Genomic DNA, 20,314 nt, shown 5'->3' with positions numbered 1-20,314 from the left:
CTCACCCCTCAGAGGAAGCCACTAAAGTAAAAGCATTGTCTTGACACATTGCCCATCTACATGAATTAGACCGAGTGCCTGTTATGTTGCATGAAAGCACAAACTCACATCATGAACTTCCACACTTACATTTAGGCTATTTTTATACAATCTACTTTTTCCTCTGCATTTTTTTTTTTTTTTTTTTAATGTATTCACTCGAATGCCCGACTGGCACGACTTTAGTCCCTTTACCACGGCACAAGCATGAAGCCAGTCGAGGGCTGTCACAGCAATCTGCACAACTGTTTCAAATCCAAATGAGGCTGAAATCTCTGAAATATTTCTGAGACACGTTTGGGAGTTTGCATATTATACTGTAGGCTTCAGGCTGAAGTGCTGCCTCTTATACCCAACATTTAGTTATCGTTACATGTGAGCAATAAATAATCAGCAATCTGTTTTTTTCCAGCAGTGAAAGGGATACTTAAAGATGTATTAAATAAATGTTTTTGTCACATTATAAATGATGAGAAAAAGAGTATTTTCACACTTCTTGGGAAGCAAAATGAGTCCTCTTTAGTGAAAGCGGCTCTGTCCCATAGATAAACAGAAATAATGGACTGGATATTGTTGCTATACAAATAAACAGCAGGCTATTATAATATTCTTATATGCTGTTTGACACTAATGTAGTTCAAAAGTAATTGAGATGCCTTAAGCTAGTAGCATGGCAGACGTATTACTTCCTGGAGACATTGGGCCATTACACATCATCTAAATTTAATCCAATTTGAAACTAACATGAAACAAACTGTGAATGTAAATGAACAAAGAGAGAATTTAAAGTAAAGGTGAATAGTCCACGCATGTTAACAAAGTGTTAAAATTCATTAAGCTAAAAGGTAAGATGTGGTTACATGTACGTTTTCATTATTGTGAATGTGTTCAGTGCATTTACTGTGCTAGGACGGAGGTGGAGGGGAAACCAAGCGGCAACCTCCTGGGATGATAAATGAAGCCAATGAGACATAAAGATATTAGATACACTTTATTATTGATAATAAATAAATAATAATAAACATTGCTCCATGTTCTCAACCGTGCAGCAACCTACAGGACAAAATGAATCCAATGCACAAGTGCAAAAAACTTGCAGTTCCTTGAGTGTCCACTTGAGGCTGGCTACAGTAGCCAAAGAATCCCCATTAGGTCTCATGTTAAAATGCCAATTTCAACAGTAGAAATAAACATGTTTGCAGCCTGATGGGGAAAAAACGGTTTTAGTCTCTACAGCTCGTGTTAATATTAAGAATGCTAAAATTTGGTTATTTATACATTTGCAGAATTTGGGGGGTGGTTGAGTTGACTGACAGATGAGGGTCTAGTAACTGGTTTAAGGCCTGCCTCAGTTCCATCTTGTTGTCTGTTAGGTTAGGTGCAGATAGCATTTCCAATACGATGACCACCATCGCTTGGCTTCAAAACACCTTTTCACAAACCAGTGGGTGAGCTCACTGAGACTGTGTCCATGTTTTATACAGTCTTTGTGGAAAGGGGGTTATACTCTTAGAGTTTAAGGTGATGTATGTACATCTCGTTTGTGAGATTTGAGAATTGAATATGGAACTAAATATTGTCTTTTTCTCTCTCCCTTGTTACCCTCCTTCAAACCCCTCCTTCACTTCTTTTTTTTTTTATCTTAACAAACTTCCCACCCCTCTCTTATCCATCTTCCTTTTCCATTTTGCCCCTTTGGTCCTTTAGGTAACAGTATTTGTGTACAGTGACCTGATGCTGGTGACCAGAGAAGATGAGCCTGGCAGGTGTAACGTCCTTCAAAGTCCCCTGTACCTGCGACAGCTGAGGCTCCAGGATGGTATGTATTCATTCACTCACCTTTCAGCGAACTGCGTGCAATAAAAGCTCTATTTTAATTCACAATCTTTGTTGATAAGACGTTTGGCATATTTGTAATTAAGTAAAAATGATGCTACTACATCGCCAGATTCCCCAAAAGAACAAAACGTCGACCAAAAACTCAAATTTGTAAGGCCAGTCAGAAAATAGATTCTGACTCAAATCCTGACCCCAAGAATCAAAATCGAATCGTGAGACACCCAAAGATTCCCAGCCCTCCTCATTATGATGGAAAAACAACTTAAATATAAAGTATGTTTATATGTCTGCTTAGGGCTTCAGTAAATATGTAAACAAATGCCCAAACAATCTAATCTGTATTTTTACTCTACAAACAAATGTTTGAGCTTTTACAATTCCACACTGAATAATAAGGGAAATAAAACAATTAAGCACAGAAATTGTCCGGCTGGAAATAAACATTCATAACTTATATGACAGGGATATTTTCAGTAAGTCAGTCGAGTTGAACCACAGGAAATTTGGAGAAAGGGTGCCAAAGTTCCTGTTGCTTTGTCTTTTCATTTCACCTTCTTGTAAACAACCACATCCTCGAGCACGAGGGAGAGAATAGTCTGGCCAACAGTGCAGCGCAGAGCCTTCAGGCGGTTTAAAACAAAATCTGACTGACTGTAAATATCTGTGTTTAGAGAGGTGGGAGGAGACGGGGACAAAGTTTGGAGTCATGTTTGTGAGAGAGCCAGGAGGGGGGGGGGGGGGGGGGGGGGGGGGGGGCGGGGAGGGGGGGGGGTTCACTTAGTCTGCTGAAAGTTGATAAGTGCACGGGTAGAAAACAGTAACACACGACTCCCGCCTCTAGCTGGCTGTCATGTTAGCTGTCGGATCAGGTGGCTGCTATGCCGAGCGGAAAATATACCACAAAAACAAGTGGTGTATCGTCCTAAATGTGTGGTGCATGCGTGTCAAAAGCTGAGTCAATAAACGGGACTTAACTGCAGGGTTATGGTGTCGGGGATTATGGGATTGATTAAGCAGGATAACACTTAAAAGGATGTTGTTGAGAGGAGATTGCATGCTCAGTCCTGCAGAATAATGACTTTAATCGCACAGTGTGAGTGTTGAGGGAGAGACAAGTGTGGCTCTGAGATTAATGATTAGATATTAAGGTGTTCAGTCAGGGGCAACAAATGATCATTTTAGCTGCTAATAGCTTTGACTCGGCATGTTGATGACTTGACTAATGCTAATGCTGCTTAGTTTATGGATATAGCCCTCCTAAAGGTGTCAGTGTAGCCTCAATGACACGCAGCCTTTCACTCGGGCTGCACAATTGCAGGAGATAAACATGCCACAGTCCGATATCATTTTCCTAAAGGGGAAAATCCAAGAGCAGAGCACTGTGCTGTGGGAAAACTATGCTCATTTTTGCACTTGTTTGGAATCAGATTAGCTTTCTAATGGAAATATATATAAAATGAAGTTGAATTTTGGTCTTCTTTAATAAATAGTTGATGGCTTACTTCCCGTTTTAATTGTTTGTTGTTTTGTTTTAAGTTAGACTTTGAATATATTCTTATCATGAATCTGCTTTGATTCCCAACAAAGACTCGTTAGTATCAGAGTGTTTGCTTCAGGAAGATAATGTTACTGGGGCCGCTCTGGCTCAGTTGGTAGAGTTGGAGAGTCGCCTCTCAACCAGAAGGTTGTTGGTTCGATCCCCATCTCCTGCAGCCACATGTCCAATCCGTCCTTGGGCAAGACACTTAACCCCAAGTTGCTCCCGCTGCTTTATCTGCTGCGTATGAATGTGCATGAATGTGATTAGTTACTTCTGATGGTCTCACTACATAGAAACCTCTGCCATCAGGGTGTGAATGTGAAGGTGTGACTTGAGGTGGAAAAGCCCTTTGAGTAGTCAGAAGACTAGGAAAGAGCTACTCAAGCTCAAGTCCATTTTACCTGTAATGCTGGAAATAAGTGCAGCAGGTGGAGCAGTTACCTTTCATTGTCATTGTGAATGTGATCTTGCATTTCAGATCATAAAGACATTCTGGGTTATAAACCTAAAATCTAAAGCTGAAGTTACAAAAAAACTTTGTATCTAAGGCTAACAAGTGGATGAATTGTGTTCAGAAAGACATACGTAAACACACCAAAATAAGACTTTCTCGATTAAAAATAGAGAACATGTCATTCAGGGTGGCCTGAGCTCTTCCCCACCATCTCTCTCTGCTTTCCTCTGAGCCACTTCCAACCTCCACCCTTCACCCAAACAATCAGGAGATCACCAGGGTGGGGATTCAGTAGGGTTTGTGTGTCTCATGAGTGTGTGTTCCATTCTAACACACACACACACACACACACAACCACACAACCACACACACACACACACACACACACACACACACACACACACACACACACACACACACACACACACACACACACCTCCACCCTGCAGCCTGTCATTGTTATTTCGCTTCGGCAGCGTCACTCAGGAAAGAGGCGCCGGGGGATTGTGTTTGTTTCAGCAAGGGTGTGTTTGACCAGTGTGCGTGTGTGTGTGTGTGTGTGTGTGTGTGTGTGTGTGTGTGTGTGTGTGTGTGTGTGTGTGTGTGTGTGTGTGTGCGTGTGTGTGTGTGTGTGCGTGTGGGTGTAATGACAGTACAAGTTCAATACAGGGGCTTTCCTGTCTTTCTGTCACCCCGATACTAGATGAAGGAGCGTGGGAAACTGTGAGCGCGGTTATTAACATCTGTCAATCTTGGCAGCGTCACCGGTTAAATGTACAGTTATAAATGTGACTAAAAATAAAGCAGAGAGATAAAGCCTTTAAACATTTAAGGTAGAAAAATGATTACTCTTCAGATGAGTTCAAATTCATTTTAATTACAGTAAATGAAAAAACCCTCAAACACCGGTGATCATCAAGTGGCGACCCCCAGAATGTAAATGATCTTTGGTGATTGAACAATAAACATAGAAATAAAATAACAAGGCCAAAATACTTGCATTAGGGTACCTCAACATCTGCCAATGAACAAGCTTTCCTTTGTATAATAGTATAGTTGATGACCCCCCCCCCCAAAAAAAAACATCCTTTAATACTTATTAGAATAAACATGTCAGCATCTATTTAGGTTAAACAGTGTTTGATCATTCACTCAAACTAAAGATAATGTTTTTAAATCTTCTAAATTGAACTAAAAACATGCACATTGTTAAACCATGATGTATGTACTGGGCTAAAAGACAACCCTCTGGTGGTTTTTGAAGACAGAAAGAGATCCTACAGTGACCTCTGCTGTTGGTTCTGAAATGAAGCACATTTCTTCAGTATTGGTAAAATGAAGCCCTGCACACAGAAACTGCTGTTCAAACATCTCACTGCGACACCTCCTGTAACAAAACCCATCCTCAAGGTGGCGCTGGTCTCTCTTCTGGTCCACTCCTTATAACTGCGTCAGTTTAGAGACCTCATGGAGAAATGCAGGAAGAGAAACCAGTTAAAGACCTCTGGATTCCTCTGCAGTGATTGGCTGCTGTCACTATTCAGAGGGGCGAGCTTCTTGTACATATATATTTTTTAATTTCAAAACTGTCTGTTAAAAATAAGGTACCAAAAACATTCCAGAAACATGTAAGTTTAAGTGAACCCCCTTTTCATATGAACTGTTTGTGTAGCACACCAATACTAGTGACCTTCTTGTTTTTGTCTGTTTACTATAGAAGCCTGTAACTTGTTTATAACTGTCCCTGCAGTGTGATACGATCTGCAGCAGGTCCAAGCTTTTTCCATTGTTGCAACATTGTTGTTTTGGAAGTTTTAAACACCAAGAAATCAAAGTCTTCTTATCTTCCTGTCAGACGAAGCAGCACGATTATATCTAGAAAGAGTTAGTTGATTATTATGTTAACAACTTTCAAACAACCTCAGAGAGAGAGAGAGAGAGAGAGAGAGAGAGAATATAGAGAGAGTGTGTGTTTGGAGTAAGTTTTCTGTAAATTATTTAAATATTTGCTTATCTTTCAGTTTATATTATTTATAAATAATTTGTCCCCAAAAGGAAAAGCCCTTCATCATTATGATGCAACAGTCTGCAAAAACAAAAAAGTAATTCTTCAAGGTGATTATTTTGCTGAAACTTTGAGGAAACCTGACATGCCCTTATTCTAATATTGTTGTTTCCAGAACCAGAGAGAGAGAGAGAGAGAGAGAGAGAGAGAGAGAGATCTCACATAAATGAGCCAGCCATTACGCACAGAAGTGGAGGGTCAAGAAACAAAAACTATATTTGATCATCTGTCTCAATCTACCTCAGTGTTCCAGTGTGTGAATGTCCCTGCAGACTAAAAGACTGATGCGTCCTGAAGTGAATAGAGTGCGCATCGATGTCTGGGGCTCGTCACCTGTATACGTATATGAAACATGAATATACGTGGCAGACAGTATGACGACATTGTGTAAGATGACTATGATGGCTGACTTCCAGCGCCCCTGGGGTTTTGTGCCCCTTGGTAATCTTTGGGATAAAAATTCACACAGAAGACAAACAGCAGTAAAAAGTATTTTGTTCAAACTATTGGCAAACAAAGCAGAGTCTCCTTCAGCTTTTTAAACTTTTGAGATGAGGTCAAAATAACAAATAAAAAACCTTCCAACAAAGTAAGAACGTTGTCTTCACTTTGTCTTCGGCTGAATCAAATGAAACATTACCATGTTTCTGTTTCTCGTCTCCGCGCTTTTATCGACAACTTGAGGTGTTTACAAGGAGGTGATGCCACAAAATTCCCGAATTCCAGTTTTGCACCCCTTTGAATGTGATGAATATGATTAGCAGCTTTTCAAGGTTTTAGGTTTTTCTTTTTTTACTTGAATTGTCCCACTTTAGTAATGAAAATGTTATATATGATTTTTTTTTAATGCAACATCTTACATGACCTTATGCACAGGTTAAAGAGATGTAACAGATGTTGACAGGTAGATATATTGATAATTGATTGAATGAAAGAGGGATAGGCTTAGATAGACGGAGGGACGGGAAAAAGGAGGTTTGAAAGGAGCATTCCTGTCTTTCTGTACCTTATTTAATCATTTTGAGTCTCACCCTGAGGCAGAAGGATTGTCTGTCAGTCACAATGTGGGCTTGTGTGTGTATGCGTGTGTGTTTGTGCTTGTGTGTGTGTGTGTGTGTGTGTGCACGCTAACCTGAAATACAACAGTAAACAAAATCCCAACCACCACAGAGCATGTGTGGGTGTACGTGTGAGCGTGCGTTTCTTCAGGTCACTCAATTAAAACCATTTGTCTTGGCTGCAGACTCACAGGCCTGTCTCAGAGAGGGATGTTGCAGTGCATTATGGGAGGATGTCTGTGAGGCCGACCTTAAGTAAAAGCCTTCCATCAATGGAAGTGTTTTGGCAAAATCAAAATGGGAAATCAAAGCCGCTGCTGGTTTTATACAAAAAGAAAGGAAGGAAGTGAGAAAGAAAGAAACAGAGGACAGATGTGAAAGATAAAGGAATGTTTTTGTTTTCTGTCTTACAGACTACTCTGAAGAGCTGAGATTCTACCTTATACACATGACAGAGGTAAGAGAAAGGAGTGTGTGTGTGTGTGTTTGAAGGAAAAAGAGGTAAAAGCATGTGGGTCTAATGTGAACAGCCTATTTTGTCTGCGAGCCGGAGGGGCAATCGACTCTGGTGGAAATCACATTACATGGAAGACACAAGGATTAGCAGAAAGCTCTAATGAAAATGTCTTTTTCCTGTGTATGCTCCTCAGGCCTGTCTCTCTGTCACACAAACAACATGCATTAGAAGCACAAAATGTTTATACGTCTCTCACGACAGAAAATGCCAAAGATTTTAGATCTTAAATGTGACAAAGTTTAATTTTTATTCATTATTCATGTAAAAAAAAAAATATTTATATATTAAGCTGTTTGATCATCTTTATCATAGTTAGGGCTGATCTATTTATAGAGTGATCCATGTTCACACCCAAGCAGCAACCTCTGCTGTTGAAGTATGAAGAAATGCAGAAGAGCAAAACCCTGCAGTTCCTCAAGTGTCCACTAGAGGCTCACAGCCAAATCTCTGTTAGTCACATGCACACCCATTCTAAAATGTCAATTTTTACAACAGCAATAAACATGATTACGGACTCAGGCTCCAGGCTCCGCCCCCTCCATGTTAACAGATGGATCATCGGGCAAACTTCAGAATACAAATACACATCAAATACATTGCTCTCAAACATGGTTTCTGTCTCCAACTTAACGTTTTATCATGAGGATGTATGTCAACGTTTGAGCTTTTCTGAGAAGTTTAGTTTTAATAAGTTTTTTTTAAATTAAAAAGTAAGGGTTAATGGTTATGATTGAACGCTCTACTGAGATATGAGACTCCTGCAGCGTTCTGTACCAGATCAGCAGAGTAAAGGAGAAACCGTGAGAGGAAATGTAACAAAGATAAGATAGTCACAAGAGGATCTTAAATGATTTAAGACTAGAATCTCTGAGTTAAAAGGAACATGTATGAAATATCACATTGTATGCAAAATGACATTCTTAAGTTGCAAAATAGGAATTTTCTACGGAGCCCCTGAAGGCCCAACAAGAGAAAAAAGATATTTAGTTTTTACTTTTAGGGGCTTCTCGGGCCCTGTAGATAATTTTCTTTCAAATCCCTGAAAGTTTCTGTTGTTTTCTTATTCACTGCCTCTCTTCACGTTAGTTTGAATAATGTTAAGCCGGTGAATTTAAAGATGAGGAAAAACAATGGATCCGTTTCACTCAAATAGGCTGGGCTGGAGGAAACAGACAGCAGTAAAGCGCGCTGCTGGGAAGCAGGCAGAAACAAGCTCCATGTGATTGTGATCTGACGCACACTTGACAGGACAGATGTGATTGGATGTGATAGTTTTGGAGCCCGTTTGGCTGTTTTCCAGCTGTGGAAATGTCTTCAGTCCTGACAGCTCTGCTGCACTTAATGAGCATGTTTGCAGGTTGTTGTGTTGTTCTCTCCCTGTCTCTTCAGCTGACACCCCCCCCCCCCCCTCCCTTTTCCACTGCTGCTCTACAGGATGATTTTATTTTGTTTTTTATATAGACGTGTGCAGCGAGGGAATGAGCTGCTGGTTCTATCACACTCTTATGTTGCCATGTAAGATTTTCATCATCACTCCTCCTCATCATTTGCCTCCACCTTCTCATATACTCTTCTTCCTGATCCCACGTGAATCTCTCGAGCTGTCCAACTGAAACAGCTGTTACACTCTCTCTGGAGTCTTCTCCCTCAATCTCTACCCTGCAACTTTATCACGCTAATGTGTAGAGGTGGGGAAAAAAATCGTTTCATGTATAAATCAAGATTCTTATCTACTGAGATTTTAGAGAGCCCATATTCTGCCCTTTTTGGGGTTTGTATATTTAATCTATGGTCCTACTTTTGTACGTTCACAATAGCTAAAGTCCAAAAAAAAGTGTCTGTTTTCATGTACTGCTCCTTCTTGCTCCCTCTCCGCTCTGAGTATGTCAGCTGCACTCTGCTGAGCCCACACTGTTAGACCCCACGTGGGCCAAGTCTGCTCTGATTGGTCTGCCGATCCGCTCTGTCGTTATTGGTCAGTTGCTCAGCACGCGTCTCGGAAATGTCCCGCCTCTTTTACCATATTGGGAATGCAGCCACTGGCTCCGTCCGAGGGGAGCATAAACATTAGCACCTTAGCACTACTGTGCTACCGCAGGCTACGGCATATCGTGGGCGTGCTACAGAAGTTAACGGCGTGCAACATGAGCTGCTGGGCTTGCCACAACGAGCCAATGGGCTTAGATCAGTGATCTCACACTGACAATGACGTCAGACTGACACATTTTTATCGAGGGGGGCTGGAACCGAGCGTTACATGCAGCTAATGCTACAGCTAACAGGAGGACGTAGGAGAAGCCGCGTTTCCGCGGACTTTTAATTTTTGCACATAGATGTGCCTAAACATGCACAGGACACTTGGAAAACACACTAAAGGGCATATAAAACCAGAAAAAGCATAATATGGGACCTTTAAATCGATTCATTACTTCCAAGAATCTTTTTTATTGGCTAATCAGTCACTCCATGCTAAGCGCTAATGCTAGCTCTTTAACCCAGTAGAAAGCCAAATGGAGCAGCAAGAAATTCAGCCAGTCCCACAGATGACTGGAGTAGATCCTGAAGTATATACTAATTCATAAATAGACTTTGAATCCATGGCTCCATGAATTGTTTTGAATCTAAAATAGATTCTGAATCGAATCGTGAGACACCCAAAGATTCCCATCCCTGAGAATGTGTATGAGAAATATAATCGACTGAAAATGTTCCACTCACACGTATCATGTGAATCTGTGGAACGAGGCTCATCCATCTCTTCTCAAAACAATTTGAATCAGACAATCTGTTCTTTTCGGTCTTTAGGGAACTCTTTCATGTAAGTGGAGCTTTTCAAAACACACTCTAAAACTCAACATTGTTTGTCTCGGTGTTTTATAAGTTAAAATAACTTCATAGCTTAAGGGCCAACTTCTGTGTCTCGTCTGCAATTTGTCACGCCTGCAAATGTCTTCTTCTCATTCCGATAATCTTCTGCACTGAGCAACTATTTATACCGCAGCCCCTCCTGTCGCAGACACACACGCACACATGACGTCACACAAGTTTCTTTTTTGCTTTGAAATGTAATTCATAACCTCATTAGCAGCTTATGAATCTTTAAGAGGAACTCTTTTTTTTTTTTTTTTTTTTTCCAACCCAAATTCCAGACAGAATGAGAGGAGGCCTGATGTTTGTCCCACAGGCTGGAAAAAAGTTATTCAGTCTATCCAATTAGGGAACAAATATAAATAGAATCTCTTATGTAAGACACCGTGCAGGAGAAAAGGAGACGGTTTGACGCAGATTTGGGATTCTGCATGACACATCTTACTTTCTGTGACTGAATTGTTTCCTTTATAAAATCATTATTTCGTTTTTCTCTTTGAAGCTGCTTGTTCTTTGCAGCGTTAAAAAAAAAAAAAGTCAAATACACAACAAATACATCTCACATTTGCTCCGTCCCCTCTGCAGCAGTGTGGACTACTGACACTTTGACACCTGAGGCTTGAAAACACCTCAGTCAGCTGACGCAGCCTCGCACAGATGATCCCAAAAATATGAAACTAGTGCCGAATAGATGACAGAAGACTGACAGGGAAACGGTACAGAGATTTTGTGTGTGTGTGTGTGTGTGTGTGTGTGTGTGTGTGTGTGCTTGTTTAAAGTTAAGTTTTACCCACGTCATTCTACTCTCTTTCCCCTTGTCGGACTCGGCCCTCCATCCTTTGTGTCAGATGCCCGCACACACACACACACACACACACGCACACACGTAAAAAAGTGCAGTCTCATCTATTATATTTGATACACCTGTCAGCAGTTCGTTTCTTACCTCAGGGAGCAAACAGTAGCCACAATGAAACGCAGCATGCACTTCACTCTTACTGTAGCTCTCATTTCTCAAGAGGTGCAGAAATAAGAAACACTGAACATAATGTGCCTCTAGGTTTGTAATATTATGATTTATTTCACTACTGGTAACAGTATCGGTAAATGCCTCAGGTGTTGGTGAGTTCATCCATCAGTCAGTGTGAAATGATCCAGAAAACCTTTTTTTTTTTTCCTCTGGGAATCTGTTCCCCCTCTTCTATTTTAGGGAAGCAAAGCGAAGAACTGATTTCCGGTCAGTTATTTTGCTGCGATGGCAACAACAACGAGGACATAGAAAAAGCAGATGTTGTTTTATTTGGAGGTTCACTCAGTTAAGCAGTTTCACGTTAAATCAGACTCTTTCTGCTGCCGCTTCTTCACACACAGCTGTGTTTTCATGGACTGATCAGATAAATGCTTCATGAGAAACAGTTCAAGAGGCCGGTCCGATGCGGCCCATTCTTGCATTCGAGTTGTAAGATCTCTGCTCTAAGGATCAATATCCACGTTAACAGTTGATCTGATCGTTTCTTCCTGGTTGGGCTAATAGTTTGATAATTGCACATATCGTCCCCCTTGTGACCTCAACAATTCCCACTTTCATTATCGCTGGAATGGATACAAATCTAGCAGGAGAAAAACAAAACTGGTCCGACGTGACTATTTTCCTGGAGATTATAAATAACTCTGGCTTGATGTCAGAAAGAAAAGAAACAAGTTCATGAAAAGTTGAACGATGCAGGAATCCATCGGATCCTAATCAAATACAGACGTACAACAACACAGACTCTGTGCATGTCAAAATGGTTTTATGCTGATGTACAACGTGTATACGCAGGGGATCGCTTTATTTAGCGCCAATGTAAACGCTCAGTAAGTTCACCTGGACAGTCAAGTCGAGCTACAGTTTTAGCTAAATCATGTATTGTCCTTGTCCCAGTGTACAAGCACTGGTAGAGAATCCGTTTATTGATTGAAGTACGTCCAAATTTCAGTTTAAAAAAGATGCAAATAAATCAGCTAATATTTAGTGAAGCCTCTTTTTTTTTTTGTCTCTTGCTGTTCTCAGTTATTAAGGTAACCTCAAAGTGAGCTTCTGTAGCTTTCAAATAAGGTGGAGAACGTCCGCTGGGCTTTGAATAGCGGGACTATCGTGCTCTGATGATCAGAGGAGATGAAGACACGTTTGAAGTGATTGAAGGACCCTGAACCCACGCTCACGCCCGCTCTGTGTTCGTGCGCTGCTGTGTTGTGTTCACCCAGTCGGAGACGTGGGTTATGTGATGGACTCTAATTGAATTGCTCTTTCTGGCCGGTCTGTGCAAAGGTCACAGACATGGAAACACACACAAACACAAAGAAGTGGACAGAATTAGCAAGCTTATTGCAAACTGCATGATTTAAGTTAAGCGTTGCATTTGCCTGAAAGACTTTTACCCCACTTTCTATTTAATAGACCCTCCTGCCTTATTAGAGCTAAAACTTAATTACAGACTTATATGATGAACACTAGATAAAGCTGTGTGTTTCTGCCTGCTCTTAAAGCCCCTTTGAGGAGATTTTAGCTGCTTATGAAACAGACTGAAATCAAAACTGATATCTCTGTATGAGCAACACAAGTAAATGAGATCATCGGAAACAAGACACACTATCTCTTTATAAGAGTTTTTTATGATTAAAATGACTGCCATGGGGTTGGCGTCAGACAAGGTCATTTACAGTACACAGAAGCAACACACTTTTAAAAAAAAATAAAGTCGATTTTCCCAGTAAATATTCACAATGAGTGATACATTTGACAGTTAAAATAAAGCAAGATGAGACTTTTTTTTGTTGTTGTCAGAGAACCCTTCTTCAGCCGGTACAGGACAAGATCAGCAAAGAGTTTTACCTTTGGTCAACAGGTGGCGGCAAAATCGTCACAAAGCAAAATTTGGCAACAGGAACTTTAATTTAGGCGTCAGTTATCGTGTGATTGCTTCCATACGAGTTTGTCTTCCATGCTTATGCAAGATATCTGAAGTCTTATATAACCGAACATGAGTCACACCAAATACCTAAAAAGAAACTATTTGTGTGTATACTTCTGTGCAAACATTTACACGGGCATGTAAACTTCCTTATAACCCCCATCCCCCCCCTCACCTCTCCACTTATAATAAAAGGTTTGTACTTCAGTTTTTTCTAACAGGAAAGAAACTTGAGAGTAAAACATTAAGACAGCAAATGTTTGTCAAGATCACCCACAAACACATCAGGGAGAACATCAACAGCCAGATGTGTCCGCCACAAAGTCTTTTAACATCCTCTCTCCATCCTAGAAGAGGAAAACAAGGAGAGATATGAAAACACATGAGGAAACAAGTTCAGTAAATGTGTCTTTTCTGACTTTAAAATAAAGTAGGAAGAGAAAGCAAAGATTAAGAAAAGAATGGTTAAATATTTAGAAAGGAGCGCCACCTGGACTTAAAAAGGTGTTTAGGTTTGAGGTGCTCTTTGGATAGGCATGCAAACAGTCCCAGATACAAAAAAAAAAAGAAACACTCCAAGGCACTCTTTAAACAATTAAAATGCCTTTATTTTCACGGCATGGTCATGTGGACCTTGAAATTAGATTAAGTTCAAGTATCTCAACAAACTGTTTCCAGATAGTCTCCTTCAACCTTTTTATTGCCCTTGTATATATTTTTTTATCATTGGCCTGCATTGGCTAACATATTTACTCCAGGCCCCTTCACATGGATACTTTATTGTATTTATATGTTTAGCTTAACTCAACATATGATGGTTTCACACAAACATTTATTGATCTGATTTAAACCAGAATGTTTACTGTACTTTTAGTAGAAATCCATGGAGACCAAAACTGGAAATCTGACTAAAAAGGGACCACACAGAGATAATATGTGTCTTCTACATATCACCATATACAGCTTTTCTAACTGATTCAAACTTCATGCAGCAGACCTCACCACTATACTATATGTGCAGGTGCAAAAGCTAGATAGAAATGTTCATTTACTCTGGATTTAAACTCTACACTGTGTTCATTTTAGGCGTGTGCGATGTAGTAGAAGTAGCCTTAGTTAATTTTTTTAATGTGTCATACACCAACAGAGGTGCCAAGCCCACATGGACTTTTAATGCCGAGGAACAAAACAGACAAGAGCAACAAACTAAAAAAAGAATACATGGCAGTACATGTCAATAGCTGATGTTTTACACTGCGATACAAAGGGCAATTGAACAAAAAGAGCATTTCATATAGCACTTATCCCAGATCACACACAGAACACTTTTTAATCCTCCTCTGGAGTTGAGTGGAAACGAGCTATTTCCAACGCCAGGCGAAGGAGAACACATCTCAGCTGTGCCCACACAGACCTCTGTGCTCTGGTGAGGTTAACAGTGATGTAGAGCTAGGTTTATTTTGTGCTTTTTTTATGCCGAGAGGACAGTGGATAGTGTCGGAAATCAGGGAGAGAGAGAGAGAGAGAGAGAGATAGAGAGAGAGAGAGAGAGAGAGAGTGTGTGTGATATGATACAGTTTGGAATCAAACACGGGTCGCCTGCTTATGGACTGTAGCCTCTGTTCATGGCAGACAAAACTAGCCACCAGCGCCCCAACTTTAAACTCTTTTAATTTTGTTTTACATGAAACTTCTTCAAATATATGTAAAAAAAAATAATGCTGTGTGAGATAACATTGTTCAATATTGCCACATAGATATACAGTTGCAAGAATAAGTATGTGAACCCTTTGGAATTTCTTAGTTTTCTGCATAAATTGGCCATAAAATGTGTTCTGATCTTCATCTAAGTCACAACAATAGACAAACACAGTCTGCTTAAACTAATACCACACAAACAATTATATGTTTTCATGTTTTTATTGAAGACAACATGTAGACATTCACAGTGCAGGGTGGAAAAAGTATGTGAACGCTTGGATTTAATAACTGGTTGACCCTCCTTTTGGCAGCAATAACCTCAACCAAACGTTTCCTGTAGTTGCAGATCAGACCTGTATAACGGTCAGAAGGAATTTTGGACCATTCCTCTTTACAAAACTTTTTCAGTTCAGCAATATTCTTGGGATGTCTGGTGTGAATCGCTGTCTTGAGGTCATGCCACAGCATCTCTTATCGGGTTGAGGTCAGGACTCTGACTGGGCCACTCCAGAAGACGTATTGTCTTCTGTTGAATCCATTCTGTTGTTGATTTACTTCTGTGCTTTGGGGGTTGTTGTCCTGTTGCATCACCCATCTTCTGTTGAGCTTCAATTGGTGGACAGATGGCCTTAAGTTTCCCTGCAAAATGTCTTGATAAACTTGGGAATTCATTTTTCTGTCGATGATAGCAATCTGTCCAGGCCCTGATGCAGCAAAGCAGCCCCAAACCATGATGCCCCCTCCACCATACTTCACAGTTGGGATGAGGTTTTGATGTTGGTGTGCTGTGCCTTTCTTTCTCCACACATAGTGTTTGTGTGTTCCTTCCAAAGAACTCACCTTTGGTTTCATCTGTCCACAGGATGTTTTGCCAGTAGTGCTGTGGAACATCCAGGTGCTCTTTTGCAAACTTCAAATGTGCAGCAATGTTTTGTTTTTTTAGACAGCAGTGGCTTTCTCCGTGGTGTCCTCCCATGAACTCCATTCTTGTTTAGTGTTTTACGTATCGTAGATTCGTCAACAGAGATGTTAGCATGTGCCAGAGATTTGTGTAAGTCTTCAGCTGACACTCTAGGATTCTTCTTCACCTCATTGAGCATTCTGCGCTGTGCTCTTGCAGTCATCTTTACAGGACGGCCACTTCTAGGGAGAGTAGCAACAGTGCTGAACTTTCTCCATTTATAGACAGTTTGTCTTACCGTGGACTGATGAACATCGAGGCTTTTAGAGATTCTTTTGTAACCCTTTCCAGCTTTATGCAAGTCAACAATTCTTAATCGCAGGTCTTCTGAGAGCTCTTTTGTGCGAGGCATGGTTCACATCAGGCAATGCTTCTTGAGAGTAGCAAACTCAAAACTGGAGTGTGTTTTTTATAGGGCAGGGCAGCTTTAACCAACACCTCCAATCTCGTCTCATTGATTGGACTCCAGGTTGGCTGACCAATTAGCTCTTGGAGAAGTCATTAGCCTAGGTGCTCACATACTTTTTCCACCCTGCACTGTGAATGTTTACATGTTGTGTTCAACAAAAACATGAAAACATATAATTGTTTGTGTGGTGTTAGTTTAAGCAGACTGTGTTTGTCTATTGTTGAGACTTAGATGAAGATCAGAACACATTTTATGACCAATTTAATCAGAAAACTAAGAAATTCCAAAGGGTTCACATACTTTTTCTTGCAGCTGTAAATAGATGAAGTGTGGTGAATAAACACAAAGTAACGACAGAGCATTTAAGTTTTAGCTCATAGTGTTTTCGTCTTTCTGCTGTTCATGTTTCACCCAATATCTTTTTTCCAACATAACCACCCTGAATCCAAAATAAAGCAAACAACTTTCACAACTAAACTGGCATCAATTCATCTGAGGGTGGATACAGAGTTCGAGCATCATCGTACTGCATCAAAATGGTGTAAAAAAACCATTTAGTAGGCGTCCTGAGGTAGCCATGCAACCGGAAGAATTCCGTCATTATGAGTGAGAAAGAATTGCTTGTTTGCATAAAATAATTATTCTGATTTGTTGCACTTAATTGAAGCTTTTGCAATGTTTTTATAGCGAATGCTCACATACATTTGCGGATAATTGTGCAGCCCTAGTTTCTTTTTCAAAGTACGCATCCTCATCCTGAAATGATCCGTCTGTGCAGGAAGTACTGAAAAGACTGAAGCATACATTTGGGTAAAATTGCACTTTCATTCTTCAGAGAACATCACCTCGTCTTTGGCAAACTTAACAATGTCAATCTTTTCTTCCATCTCACACTGTCACGGTCCACTCGCCTCTTTTTGTCTCCTCCTGCCCTTCTCCTCCATCTCTGGAGGTCATCTTATTATAGCACTTGCTCAAAATGGAAGTGATCTAACCCAGATTTAAATAAAGTGTGTGATTGTGTGTGCATCTGTGTGTGTGTGTGTGTGTGTGTGTGTGTGTGTGTGTGGGGTGAGATGATGGATGGTGGATGAGTTGTGTCTCAGGAAAGTCAAATGTGTGTTGTGTGTTTAAGTGTGTCAGTGACGCAGGAGGAGAGGAAGAAAGAAAGCGTTTTGTAGGTAAACGAAAAACGCAGACAGTACTCTGACACTGGGTGAGATCATTGACCAGCCGAGTGCATCAGCTTTCAACGAAGAGTAATCATGGGAAACTTATCGGACCGGGTCGGGCCTAAGAAACGGTTCACCAGGGAGGCGAGTTCTCTACAGAGACACCTGCTATCTGACTCTGGAGATGTAAGTGTGACTGACGATGATTCTGTTTCGGCTTCATTCAGTGATTTAGAGATGATGGTCGGCATTTTTCTCACTATGAAGGTCAATGGCATTAAACGGAGAGTACAGAAATTTATATTTTTCAGAAGTAGTAAAATATGCTTTACAAGTATGGGAAAATGGGAGTTGGTGAATTGCTGAAGAAAGCCTTGGGCTGAAATGCATTCCTCTCTTTCAGTTTTTCTCATTAAAGTTATGTACTTTAATGCGACTGCTGACGTCTTTAGGCTTTGAAGTGGGAGTTATGAAAAGAAGATGACTTCATGGCTGTTTAATGCAGCTCTTTTCTGACTGAAATGTAACTATTCACAATCTTAAATAAGTTGTGTAAAAAAATAATTTGCATGACTTTGGAAAACCTTACACTAATATGTCTGATAATGAATTCAATTTAGAGCTCACAGAAAGTTACTGCGTTGGCTCAAATGGAAAAACCATATGACTTCTTTCTGGCTATGTGCCACTGAGGTTATCATAATAACGGTTACATTAAATCTTGTGTTAAACGCTGATTTTTGGGCGGCAGTGGCTAAGTCTGTAGGGATGTAGGGTCACCAGTTCCAAATATGTAGATTGGTCTGGTTGCTGAAGGTCACTTCCAGAGTCCTGCCAGCCAAGGTGCCGTTGAACAACGCACCGAAACCCCAACAGCTCTGCTGCTGATTAGCAGTGTAGCAGCCCCACTGTGACATCTATCCATTAAGGCATGTCAATAGGTCCTGTTGACCTCGTTCATCTGTGTGTAATTCGGTACTATGTGTGTGAAGCACGTCTCTTAATAACAGAGTGTAAATCCTGAATTCCCCCCCTGGGATTAATAAAGTATGCAAAAAGTGTAAACTGTACCAATACTTGCTGTATAAATGTGCTTCTTCTAATAGTGTCCAATAGTGAAAGCTGAGAATTCCCTTAAGTGTGTGGTCATTCATACATATCCATTTCCCCTAAATTGCCACTGTAGCCATTAGTGTCTAATTGGTGAAATGCAGTCGACACTAATGACCACCAAATCTTGAATAATTTCTACTTGCACAGCACTAATGATTAAGACTACTGATGTCATCTCAACCCGTGTGCTTTATCAGAGTTATAGTCCGTCAATGATCATATGTTTGAAGCCTTTCCCGATACTGAACCATGCATGCAAGTCACAGACTGTGAAGTTATCGGTTCTGAATGAGCTTTTGTAAACCTGAGACATCGTGGAGAAAGTGGTGATTGTGAAGATGAAATGAAGGGATGTGGTGCAGAGAGGCATAGCCAAACTAGGTGAAATCACAGTGTGATGGCTCGCGTGTAGGCCGCCGAACAGCAAGGGAGCTCTGTGATCGGGCTTACAAAGCATGGTGTTGTGCATACAAATAGTCTTTTTTTCTGCGAGGGGTCCGCACCATAAAATGTCAGATTGTTCTCGGTTTATTATGCCCAGGGTGACGTCCTTGTGACGTTTGTGGACACAGTCGATAATGGTGCCGCTTTGATTTGATTACTTCAAGTGGAGACACATTTTCCATGACAAAGAAGACATCTTAAGAATCTCTATAGTGTCCACATATAAGTGCTTGTTTGGGACAGGACAGTATGCCTTTTATACATCTCTGCATGTATTTGTGTCTGCGTTTCAGGGGCATCATTGACCGCCTGACAAACAGGCTGTGGCTTAATGTCTGAAGGCAGGGTGTGAATGATAGGCACCCGGGGGCTCTTGTCAGCAAAATACCTTCTTTATGGCAGCCATCCATAACGTGGTCAAGGCTGGACCAGCCTCTCAGGGGTTTGATTAGACTGAAATGCGCCTTCTTCATTTCAGTTTGGCCACAACTTAAAGTGAACTTTACTTTTTTTTTCTAATTTAGTTTGCCAGCATAAATTGGCAGGAGTGCATTGACAATGGCTATACATCTAAATATGATCACTCAAAGGCCTCCATCTAACCGATATGATTGCATATGAGATCTATGACCCCCAACAACTTATCCAGCATCATTGATTTTACTTAATAAAGTATTCTCCCGAGCTGCACTGAACTATGGTTAATCTCCCTGCTGCGTCAGGTGCTGGGCGAATGGTAATCGGCTTCTGAATTATTCACTGACTTTTATGGGAAAGAGCCCTGATGTAATTCCAAATTCATGATTTGTTTTTCTGTTCCAGTGGTACGCATGTACAAACAGTATTTAACCGTGACGTAACAATGAAAGGTTTTCATGACTACACTAAGATTCTTGATCTTTAAATTCACATAAATTATAGATCATGCAAGTCCACAGTAAAGTATCAAAATCTCAAACTCAATGTGAAAAATAAAAAAAACACAGCTTACATACACAACGCTGAATGACAAGGTCTTAAAATAGTGCATTGATGCTTATGCAATGAAACCGCAATTGGTACAAACAACAAAAAGGCAAGGGGGGGAAAAAAAGGCGAATGAACAATGAACCCACTGTCTGGGCAATGTTAGTGATGAGAGAAAACACGGAAAGCTACTGTTGCTATAAAAAGAGTCAAA

General features: G+C 40.6%; 1 protein-coding gene across 3 annotated transcripts in view; it reads left to right on the top strand.

Moving 5' to 3' along the window:
• The window catches only part of rgs3a (regulator of G protein signaling 3a), a 146,607-nt gene that overhangs the window by 42,404 nt on the left and 83,889 nt on the right, over positions 1–20,314 (top strand). For all 3 annotated transcript variants that reach the window (XM_061061278.1, XM_061061277.1, XM_061061276.1), the window contains 2 exons: positions 1,747–1,858; positions 7,409–7,452. In XM_061061278.1, the coding sequence (XP_060917261.1) occupies positions 1,747–1,858; positions 7,409–7,452 (156 nt within the window). The remainder of the gene's footprint in view (positions 1–1,746; positions 1,859–7,408; positions 7,453–20,314) is intronic.

This window comes from Labrus mixtus, chromosome 17 (genome assembly GCF_963584025.1).
Source record: "Labrus mixtus chromosome 17, fLabMix1.1, whole genome shotgun sequence".
Classification (NCBI taxonomy): Eukaryota; Metazoa; Chordata; class Actinopteri; order Labriformes; family Labridae; genus Labrus; species Labrus mixtus.
The sequence above is the reverse complement of the archived record's forward strand: the minus strand, read 5'-3'. Positions and strand labels throughout refer to the sequence as shown.